This window comes from Oryctolagus cuniculus, chromosome 10 (genome assembly GCF_051225735.1).
Source record: "Oryctolagus cuniculus isolate XC-2025 breed Fujian yellow rabbit chromosome 10, ASM5122573v1, whole genome shotgun sequence".
In the NCBI taxonomy this organism is placed as follows: Eukaryota; Metazoa; Chordata; class Mammalia; order Lagomorpha; family Leporidae; genus Oryctolagus; species Oryctolagus cuniculus.
In genome coordinates this window covers 15,824,941-15,836,951 of record NC_142876.1, presented here as the reverse complement: position 1 = coordinate 15,836,951, position 12,011 = coordinate 15,824,941, and the positions used below count along the sequence as shown (strand labels likewise).

Sequence of the window (12,011 nt, the reverse complement as noted above, 5' to 3'; positions counted from 1 at the left end):
GACTCCCAACTTAATCCCCCAGATGTCTAATGTTTCAGACACCTGTGGTGTTTGAAGAGACAGTTCTTCCTTTATAAATGAACTAAGTCTATTCCTGTAACTTTGACTTATTGGCCCTAGTTTTTGTTGTCTGGTATTGCACAAGATAGTTCTTCTCCCTCTTCTATTTGATAACCTCAAAATGCTGAGGGTTACCACGATGGCTGTGCCCTTGCACCACCCTGTCCCCTTCATTGCACTTGGTTTTCAGAAGAAGCATCTTTGTTGAGTCCAACAGTTCCCTCTGCCTCTTGGCTCTGAGGTCCCTCTATCTAGCAGCCTCCCTCCTGGGTATACTCTGGTTTCTTGACATCCTTGCAGAAATGATGTACTGAGCACAGAGTGTATGACCATTATTTCTCCTGCCTTTGATACTATATCCAAAGTGAATTAGTGTTCAGCACCTCCTCTAACTTGTTGATTTATTTTAATAATAACAGTGCTATTCACCTGACTAAATTGCTGCTCAGAGATAACACCAACTGGGGTGCCCTCTGGAGCACTTCATTGCCCTGTGAGGGGAATGCTGATGACAGTTTTGGAGCTGGGGCTTTACAACAAAAGGTAGCGGCTCTTGGGAGGTATATTCATTTCCATTTTGCAGGTGATGGAACTGAGGTACAAAGTGTTCAACCAGTGCTTCGTAGACATTCTGCTGCCTCGCCCTTGTTATTCATTTGTATTGTAGTAGTGCTTTATAGTGATCTGAAGGGTCTAAAAATCGAAAGAGTCAAATGACAACTAAGAATTGTGGAAAAGATCCAAATAAAGTATTTCATTTACAGAGTTGTCAGCAGAATCCAGCCAGTGGAGTGGTATAATAAAAGGTGATTTACCAGGTGTCTGTTTCCTGGAGTGAGCACAGCCATTGCACATTGATCGCTGATCTTCACGACAACCAAGAGGTAGTTAGGAAATTTGAGATGAGTTGTCCAAGTCAGATTAAGTCATTTTCAGTGGTGAGGGAGCTGTTACCTGATGCATATATGATTAACCACATCTCTGAATTTACTTGTTATATTTTAGAATTAAATTGTTTTACTCTGAAGGTCTAGACCAATCTGTAAAACTTTAGTTGCTGTTACACACTTACCTTGGGAATCTCTAATATTTTAACCCAGCGTTTTACATTTCTCCAATTACTCTACCCACGAGTCTTGAGTTGTAGTTTTATAAAGCACAGAACAGTGGAATAATCGAGGGGAAAATCTGTAACTCTCTATTAAATATATTGGGCCTTGTATGTTAACTTGGAACTTAAACATTGGTTTATTTTGTGTTTTACACACAAAGCAAGTAGCTTATTATAATAGAACCATTTGAATATGTACTTAAATGTTTTAAAATAGCAGGTTACAAAGTAAGTCTTTGCAGTTCACTTCTCAGACCTTTGTGGCATAGACGCCACCTTTTGGGGATTGCTGCTGGGACTTTCAGAAGCATTCTCAGGTAGTAACATTCTAACATGTTGTTTACGTGTATTTTGCCAATAAGGAAATGAGGAAGGAACTCTGAGTTTAGATTGCCCTCCACCCATGCTGAGTTCTGTTTTTTTGTTGTTACTGAGAAACACAATAGTGTTGATGTGTGTGCTGGGGAGATAACTTAGACTGACACTCTTCGTGATTTGGGAACGCTAGTGGCACCATCTCCTCTGGCCCTATACAGTTGCTTCTGGCTCATAAAGAGTAGGTGCCATATCCGTGTTTCCAGTTTAGGCTATACAGTGACCTTATTGGACAAATACAGCAGAAGTACCTGTGAATGCATGGCTCATTGTGTAAGAGAGAACTTTGTAGCCAGTATGGATGTGGAGGTCTCTGGGGTTTGTGTTGTGTGTTTTTTTTTTTTTTAATATTTTACGTTTTTTAAAATGTATTTGAAAGACAGTGAGACAGAGGCAGAGAGAGAGAATCAGAAATGTTCTGTCTGCTGGTTCACTCCCCAAGTGACTGCAGCAGCTGGGGCTGGTCCAGTCTAACCCAGGATCCAGGAACTCAATCTGGATCTCCCATGTGGGTGTCAGGGACCTCATCACCTGCTGCCTCTCATGGTGTGCAGTAGCAGGAAGCTAGAATTGGAAGCAGAGCCAGGACTCAAACCCAGGCACTCCAATAAGGGATGTGAATGTCCCAAGTAGCATTTTAATGTCTGTGCCAAATGCCTGCCCCTAGAGATTTGTGTTGTTTGCCTTGTATGTCCACATTGAACCATTGCATATACACTGTTGAACTATAGTTTAGATGTCTTTGTCTTCAGGAATACCAAATACAGTGCATCTTCATGCAAGGTAATTAATGAATGATATATCAGACATTTCACTCAAGTTAGCTTCGTAGTTGTATGGATGCTGACTCCTCATCCCCAGCCTCTCTCCTCCCTGGCAGAGAGACATAGGGATGCCTTAGAAGATCTCTTAGTGTCTATTTCTCTATTTTGGTTTTTCTAGATCCTTCTTGTGCTTGAACAATGAGCCAGGCATTTTGTTTTGCTTCTTATTCAATGTTCAGTTTTCTCCATACTCTTTAATTTTGGCATTCCTTAACTATATTTTAATTGGTACCTTTTAGCCCATTATCTTAAAGTCATAAGTTCCCATCCCTTCCCCCTCCTAGAATGTTCTTGCCTGCATAGTCTCATCTCTTATTTCTGCCTAGTAATGACAGCCTCTCTGGATTTTCCTCTTGTTCGGTCTCATTGACATTTTATAACCTCCAATAAATTAGATTGGTGTGTACATTTGCCTATTTTATTCTTTGTATTTTTTCATATCATTTAACCTTTTAAGAGAAAGAAATGATAAAATATTGAAATTCCAGGAGGAATTCACTAAATCCAAAATTGGTAACTTGATATATTCCTGTTAGGACATTATTAATTCATATATCATAATTAATTTTATAAGGCTTTCTGCATCTGTTAAACAGATTTTATAAAATAATAATTATCACCAGATTAGGAGATGGGCTGTCATTATGAAGAGGTCTGGGGTCAAGTTTGTATTGATAAAATTGAAACAAGTAACATTGTTAGATTGCTTAGGTAATAAAATTTAATATGCTATGCTCAAAATTTATATGCTCCTTTCTCATGCCTTCTTAAAGCTTTTTTTTTTTTTTTGGCGGGGTGGGTGAGAATTAAAACTAGGTCATTTGAGGTTAAAAATTGTTTATGGAGGTCCAGTAACTCCCCAGAGACTGTCCCTGTAGTCAGGGGCATAATTTCCCAAGCCACTGAAGCCTGGGCCAGAGCAATTAATGACTCATAAGGCCACTTCACAGCAGTCTTGCTTTACACAAGTAGAATTATTTGTGCTATTTCAGCTGCTTTGACCTAGCCTTCCAGAGTCATTTTGCTTAATTTTGAGCATACTAGGCGTATAATAAAGATAAATACAACTTTCTTAAAGTACAGAAGAGACCCAAAAAGATCACATGAATGTTACTGTGAACTTTCTGTTGCCTATGAAAAATGATTATCCACTAAGTAAGCCGTCAATAATGATATGATGCAGAGTTAAGTCCTATTGCAAGGGAGGATGATAAATTTGAAAGGATAATGGAGATAGTTAGGGTTAGGAAAACATTGGTTTAGAAACACAACTCAACTAGACCCAGAAGAAAAGCAATTTTTAGATAAGTGCCTAAGGAGAGGCAAAGAAATTACTTTTAGGAAAGTATCAAGCTGAAGAGCATGGTAGAAAAATGTGTGGAAGACCGTTAAGTAATCTAAAAATCTTGTTGTTCAATTCATCATTTGTATTTTTACCTTGTAGTGTTCTTTGCACATGCTTTGAGGGCCAGATGAACTTTACCCCTATATATGCATGTATGTCATTTGGAAAAGATGTTGAGCAGGACATGGGGATTCATGTCTGCATTAATGTTTCTCCCAGAGAATATAGGTGGGAAAAGTTCCATTTAATTTACCAACTATAAATTATCAGCCTTAAAAATTTTATTGTTAATACAGACTAGAAACTGACTTCCTTATCTACAGTTATCTCACACTGATTTAAAACTTGAACCCATTCATATGTAGCTCATTGGTAGTCTGCATTTGCCTACACTCATCTGTGTAACTGTTCAAGGCAAGAGTACTAGCCTATACATTGAAGTCTGTATTTTGTTTTATAGATTTGTATTTTTAGGAAAAAATTAATTTACTTGAAAGGCAGAGTGGCAGAGAATGCTGGTTCACTCCCTTAATAACCACAGCAGCCAAAGCTGGGCCAGGCCAAAGCCAGGAGACAACCCCATCCTGGTCTCCTGCATGGGTGGCAGAGGCCTGAGTACTTGGGCCAGTGCCTTCCAAGCTCATGAATTGGCATCTGGATTGGAAGCAGGGCAGTCTGGACTGGAACTGGCGCTCTGATGTGGGATCCCAGTACCATATGTGGCAGCTTAATTCACTGCACCATAATGCCTTTCCCAAGATTATATTTCTTGTACCTGTGGATGTTGGTCTAGGGAAATAGGGTCTGCAGAGCCTCCCTCCCCTGATTTTTTTTTTAAATTAGAAAAGTATTATTAGAGCAACTTGGTAAATTTATTGGGGCTGGTGTTATTTAGTCATCTTTAGCGATAAGGAGACAGAAGGACTGATACGAGGAAGTGACTTGTCATTTAGTAATAGAAGTGTTCCCACACACCTTGTACATTGTGAAGCCTATCTTCCTTATCCTGTCAAGTTGCTTGAGTGTCAACTTTGTGTCTTCTACTGTCTTGATGTTTGTAGGTGTTAACAGAAGTACAGTAGTTTTTGCGAAAGTGCTTTTTTATACTCTGTGAGAGCTTTTAGAAGTCATATTCTGTAACAAATATTTGAGGGAATTTGTGCATATACCTATTTCTTTCACTTTGTTTCTATGTTTCTGTGATCTTGTATACTTTTCCTGTACTTTTTTCTTTAAAACTTGTTTATTTATTTATTTGAGAGGCAGATTGAGAGAGAGAGAGAGAATCTTCTATTCACTGGTTCGTTTTTTGATCCACGTGCTTCAATATGGGTTCCGGGCATCCCAAGTGGTAGCTGAACCCATAATACCACTATACCCCTACTCCTTCCTGTAAACTTTAAATATTTTATTAGGTGCTCATTTGGTGCTCACCCAGTTGGACAACCTCTGCGAGACTGGAGAGAGCAGAGCTTGTGACGTTAAGGAATGACACCCCCACAGGGCTGCACCCCTTTTCTGAAGTCTGTATTTGGTCAACAGATGGTCTTTGCTTCTCTTGAGGAAGATACCCCTCCCCCGGGCTGTCACTGCCTTGTCCCATTCCTAAAGCGTAGCTTCTCTCAGGAACCGCGTCTAGTTTCTTTGCTCTGGTTATATTATTTTATCTTGGGAGTTAAGGGAACCTCCTTTCAAATAAGATCTGAATTGTGTTCAGGCTCCAGACCCATAAGCATAGAGTTAATGCTGTAGACTTCAAACTCTGTTCTTGCTACTTTAAGCATTTGACCTTGGATACACTCATTGATTAACCTTTATCTTTGAAATGGGGGTAAGCCCTTACTTTACTGAGTTGTTACAATGAAAATAAATATTACATCTTGTGCTCTTGAAAGAGTTATCATTACTAGGGGAGTGCAGTAAGCTCCATGAGGGGAGGGATCTTTCTGTTTTGTTCAGATAACCCATGCTTAGCACTTTGTACAACCCTCAGAACGTTTTGCTGAGTGAAGGGCCCCTGGACTGTTTCTTGTGGAAATTGCATTGAGGAAGACAAATTATATGCCAACTGAAGCATCACACTAAATACTCCCTTTGGACAACTTAGAGAAAATGATTAAACATCAAGTTGTGTTTTCTTCCTTTCCTCATTATGAACCACAAGCTGTTCTTGCCTGGAAACAAGGGGGAGGAAACCACATTAACAAGGCTGAGAGCAGTGTTGAGAAAGCCGGGCAGACCTGGTAACACTGATAGTGCGAACATAAATTCAGCATTTCATGATGACCACAGGGCTGCCAGGGTGGCCACAAGAGCTACCACTAGCTGCACCCCTGCCCAGTCCCCTGCCCTGGCAACCGAACGGGAGATTTAAGTGCTTCCACCAAGACCAACCGGGGCATGTCAGGACCCCGCCACAAAGAGGAAAGCACTCTGGTTAGAAGGGGTTTTTTGATTTTCAAAAGCTATCCAAAGAAACTATGACCCACTTACAAAGCAACTATCAAAAACTGTGATCCTTCTCAAAACAAAGACATAAATATTAATAAGAAAACCATTTGTTTATCCCTCCTAATAAGTAGCCTTTATTATTCTAGCTTCCCTCCCCCAAGTACTAAGAACAATGATAATAGTTTGGGTAGTACTGATATGGCTAGGCAGGTAGCTAGTGACCTATAGGAGCTAAGGGCTACGAGCAGTCACAACGCATGCACTGACAAAATCCCATCATCTTCCATACTCATTCAAAATGGCTAAAGGCTCAGCCACCCAGTTGTGATCAAGCAGTTCAGCTCACTTTCCATCATGCACCTACACGCCACAGTACCCTCTTGAAGATCACCACCTGTGCTACAGCCCCACCCCTCTGCCTCCTCTGAATATTTAATCAGGCAGCCTGTCCCCCAACATATGAGTGGGGTCACATTTACATAGTGGTGAAAATTCAAGAAAAGATGAATTGCTAAAATACAAACTCAGATTTCCTCCTAAGATCTTTGGAGACAGCTCTGCCCAGCCATTTTCACCCTAGGATTCCTTACCTTGTGTATACTGTAACTTCTAACCTCAAATGCACCATTAGCAAATTGTATTTTATGCATATTTACTTCTGAATACCTTTTTGGCAAAGAAGAATTGGATTCCAATGGTTATAAAATGTGAATCATTCTATTTAGCATTAGCATTAGTTGTAATAATGTTAATGGTAATAATGACAGTTAACATTTACTAAAGCGTTGCACAATGGCAGTATCATAGCCAGTGAGGTTTATCTGAGGCGCGATTATTGCTAAATGAAAACATTTGCTGAATGCTTTCTATATACCAGACATGAAATCGGTACCCTCTTTATGCCTGTTACACATATGAGAAAAATGGAGCTTGGTTGTGATGCTAGGAAGTGACTCTGCATGCTCTGAGCCCAGAGCCACTCTCCTAAGAACTGTGTCCTGCTGCTCTCTGTAATTAGGGAAGAGAAACCTGGGGTTATAGAAAAGACCATCAAGTTGACCACAGATAAGGAGTGATGTTTCTATGGCAAAGATAAAGGAGAATCCTTGTCTTCCCCTGATCTCTGTGAGGAGAGAAGGGGCCACGATGTGAGGAAGTCGAGCTGAAGCCGTGTGCTTTGGCATCAGCTGGCACTCTGTCACAGTGGTACTAGAGAGAACATTTGGGAAATGCAGGCTACCCAGCACATTTTCTGTCTCCAGTGTGCCTGTTGATCTGTAGCCATGGGAGCCTGGCTGTGGTGGGAATCATTAAACCAGAAAGGCATTGTACATCTGGATAAACATTTAGATGTAAGTTTTACATAGAATACCTGATGAAGCAAAGCTCAAATTTGTTAGCATCTAACTGATACTTTGTGGAGAGACAACCTGAGAACTTTATAGCAGGATTGTAGTGGAATCTGGTTATACCATTCAGATTTTATTATTAAAGATCGGGACAAGTCCATTGATAATACTTTTCTTTATTTGTGCTGTTCTAAATCAGCACATACAGAGGCTTTCATAGGTTCAGTTTGGAACTTCGCTTCTGTCTCTCAGTGCTGTAGTAACTCTAAAGTCTTATATTATTGAAATTTAAATTCTCTTACCATGAATATTTTCAGGAATAAAATTTATACATTGAAGACCCCTGTCATCACAAGCCTAGTAGGATGGCCTGTGCTCTTGAGAATCTGCTTCTTCTGTGAGGTTCCCGAATCACCCTCTAGCAGAACACTGTTTTCTGCTTTTATAGTGCTTGGCTCCTCTGTGTACTTGGGGAACACCCTGTTGATTTATATTTAAGCCAACAGTGCTTATCTGCATACTGTGTCTGTTCTCCCCATTGGAGCTGTCTTATTTCTATCTATAGAAAGTAGTTACACAGTGACTTGATCAGCTCTTGTCCTGACTGTTGATGTGCAATGTAATACTTTATCCATTTTAGTATTTTTTTTGTTCCAGTACTATTGGTTGAACTCTGTAATTAACACACAATTATTCTTAGGTGTTTAAATTTTAACTGAAAAGTGATCCCTGCTAGGAATTTGGAAAACATTATGCTGAGTGAAATAAGCCAGTCCCAAAGGGACAAATATCATATGTTCTCCCTGATCGGTGACAACTAACCGAGCACCAAAAAGGAAACCTGTTAAAGTGAAATGAACACTATGAGAAACGGTGACTTGATCAGCCCTTGTCCTGACTGTTGATGAACAACTTAATACATTATCCCTCTTAGTATTTTTTTTTTGTTTGTTCTACTTAATACTTTTGGTTGAATACTGTAATCAATACACAGTAATTCTTAAGTGTTGAAACTTAACTGAAAAGTGATTGCTGTTAAATATAAGAGTGGGAATAAGAGAGGGAAGAGATGTGCAATTCGGGACATGCTCAAGCTGACTTGCCCCAAAAGGTAGAGTTAGAAACATACCAGGGGATTCCAATTCAATCCCATCAAGATGGCATGTACCAATGCCATCTCACTAGTCCCAGTGATCAATTTCTGTTCACAATTGATCACAATGATAGGACTAAGAGCCAAAGGGATCACATAAACAAGACTAGTGTCTGCAAATACTAACTGATAGAATAAAAAAGGGAGAGAACAATCCAACATGGAAGCGAGATACTCAGCAGACTCATAGAATGGCAGATGTCCTAAACAGCACTCTGGCCTCAGAATCAGCCCTTAAGGCATGCGGATCTGGCTGAAAAGCCCATGAGAGTATTTCAGGCATGGAAAGCCAAGACACTCTGGCAAAAAACAAACAAACAAACACCTAAATGAAAGATCTCTGTAAGTGAGATCCCGGTGGAAAGAACAGGTCATCAAAGAAGGAGGTACCTTTCTCTGAAGGGAGGAGAGAACTTCCACTTTGACTACGACCTTGTCTAAATATGATCAGAGTCGGTGAACTCAAAAGGCTTCCATAGCCTTGGCAACTCATAACAAGAGCCTAGGGTGATTACTGATGCCATAAAGAGGAGTGTCAATTTGTTAAGTCAACAACAGGAGTCACTGTGCACTTACTCCTCATGTAGGATCTCTGTCCTTAATTTGCTGTACATTGAGATATAATGCTCTAACTAGTACTCAAACAGTATTTTTCACTTTGTGTTTCTGTGTGGGTACAAACTGATGAAATCTTTACTTAATATATGCTAAATTGATCTGTATATAAAGAGAATAGAAAATGAATCTTGATGTGAATGGAAGGGGAGGGTTGCGGGTGGGAGGGAAGTTATGGGGGGGGAGCCATTGTAATCCATAAGCTGTACTTTGGAAATTTATATTCATTAAGTAAAAGTTAAAGAAAGAAAGAAAGCAGTTGCAGGCTAAGTGGATGACACTAAGACTGAATTGCATTCCTATCCCTCTCTAGGTCGCATCCCAGCGCATTAGCTCCGTGGACCTCTCGTGCTGTAGCCTGGAACACTTGCCTGTCAACCTCTTCTACAGCCAAGACCTCACTCATCTCAATTTAAAACAAAACTTCCTAAGGCAGAATTCCAGCCTCTCATCTACCAGGGGACTCAACGAACTGCAAAGGTGAGCCTGCACAATGGGTGGATCATCACAGGGAAGGAGCAGGGTTGACCTTTGGTTGTTCTCTCTTGAATATCCTGACTTAAAGCTACAGTGTGTAAACGTTCTCTTCCAGAGGGCATGTATTAATGAGGATGTCAATTCTCGTTCGGAAAATTTCCTCCCCCAAGATGCCTGCCTTAGAAAAGGACAGTTCTCTTTAAACCACTTCTATTCTTCAATTTGTCTGCAGCTGTGAAGTTATAACATTTAGTGTGCTACTTTCTGAATTTCAGATGTTTGTTCAGTTAAATTATTTCTTTTAAAATTTGCAAAAGGTCAGTTGTATTTTTCTTTGCTGAGAAAGGATATTTCTTTAGAAGCATAAGAACCAAGAATTAAATCCATTACACTGTGTTATCTGGGTGATTAGTGTGACGGTTTTGAGAGTCAGGTAAACAGGATGGGTTCCCTCATAACCAGAGAGGGAATTGACTGGCATGTTTCTAACGTGACTCAAGAATTTGCCATTTTCACTTCCTTTCCTTTTTGGAGCAATGATCAATGTTGATTCTTTGGTAAATTAGGCCTCTCATAAATATATGTTGCTAATACATGAGACTAGAACCTATAAGTGAATAATGTGTATTTTACTTACTTTTAAATGAGTGATATGATCAGATTAAACTGTAGTAATTTATCCTTGCACTTATTTGTGCACGGCTTTTAAACAACCAAAAAGAGTAATTCAGTAATTGCTTATTAGAAAGTTCGTGATGCGATTGGAAAATGGAAGACTGAATTGTCTTTTTCAGATGTGGTGAATATTATTCTTTGGTACTCTGCCAAAATTTTCAATGGTCATTTCTTAACTGTTCGTTCCAATATGGACTAAAGCCCTATTAGTGAACTTTTTGAAGTCTTTAACATTAAGAATTTACATTTAACATTGATCTTACACTTTGAATGAATCTTTACTCATACATCTTCTTGTTACATTAAGTAATCTGTCATTTGAAAAATACTGGTTAATTGTATAATATACATATTTCCCTTGTTAATGTATTTCATTATGCAGTTTCAAAAAATCACATTTGTTAATAACTGATCTCATCACAGAAGTCTTTAGGTAATGGGAAGCTGTCAATCTCATTATAGAAACAATTTTTTTGAAATTTTAATTTAGTTGATAGCTTTCAGGCTATGATTGATAACAAATACCATCAATTTTTCTTGAAGAAATCTTCTCACTTCATTTTTGATAAAATTTTTGCCAGATACCCAGGTAAGAATAACAATGGTCAGTTGTTCTTCCAGTAAAAATGGTTTTCAGTGAAAATAGTGACTGGTTCAGCTCATAGTTAAATCATCATGCAAGTGCTTTCCTCAAGATCACCATCACACTTCAGTGTGCACCAGAAGCACTTGACCTACACCCCTGATTTTATTACTCAGAAAATTAAAAAGATAAGTTACTCAAGGGCGGAGATGTAATACAGATAACGTTCTTGCATCATCAAGGACATTCTCAAGTAAAGCTGGTGTTCCAGATTGTTTCAGGGAATGTTTTGCTGTGATTGCCTGGTAGGGAAGGACACAATGACAACTGGTATGGTCTCGTTCTGCAATGGATTGATTATAGGCAGCGGGAAGTCCAGGGTGGATTTTGTGTGTGCAAACGCTGCCTTATTATTGCACCCTGTAGCTAAGGGGACAATGAACATAAATCACAATGGAACTCTTGAACTTAACGTTTTATATGCCCTATATGTTGATATTAATATTTGCTCTGGCATTTCTACAGTAAAGTTAATTTTTTGTTAATAGGTTATATCATTAATCCATTTGAGGTTTGAAATTATTTTGAAATATTTTTTGTGTATTTACAGCAGTGTAAACTTCTGTATTTCTGTTACAGACATTAAGAACTTTCTATCATGCTACAGAATATTGCTGTCTTACAACAGAAATTAGCGTTAGTATTTATCCGAACGGATGTTGTCTTTTTAGATGAGGCCCATGAGGATGTTAAATGCCAAATTCAGGTTCATGGTTAACTTGGAGAGTTGGGGTGTTAGGATTAGGGAATGATTTGAAGAGTATTTCAAATATCTCTAGTGTTTATTTCTTTGAAAGGAAAAAGAAATTGGGCAAATACAACAAAAATCTAGTAATATAAAATTGAAATATAAATAGAATTAAGATGCTTCTTATTACATAGGGGAGTGTCCTGTTCTCAGTGTTTGTGGAATGAGTGAATATCCAGATGAAG

General features: G+C 39.0%; 1 protein-coding gene and 1 pseudogene across 2 annotated transcripts in view; both read left to right on the top strand.

Annotated features, from left to right (window-relative positions):
• Positions 1-12,011, top strand: part of PHLPP1 (PH domain and leucine rich repeat protein phosphatase 1) — a 228,904-nt gene that overhangs the window by 122,276 nt on the left and 94,617 nt on the right. For both annotated transcript variants that reach the window (XM_051851890.3, XM_089305002.1), the window contains exon 4: positions 9,597-9,763. In XM_051851890.3, coding sequence (XP_051707850.3) covers positions 9,597-9,763 — 167 coding nt within the window. The remainder of the gene's footprint in view (positions 1-9,596; positions 9,764-12,011) is intronic.
• Positions 6,948-7,030, top strand: LOC127492519 (U4 spliceosomal RNA; annotated as a pseudogene).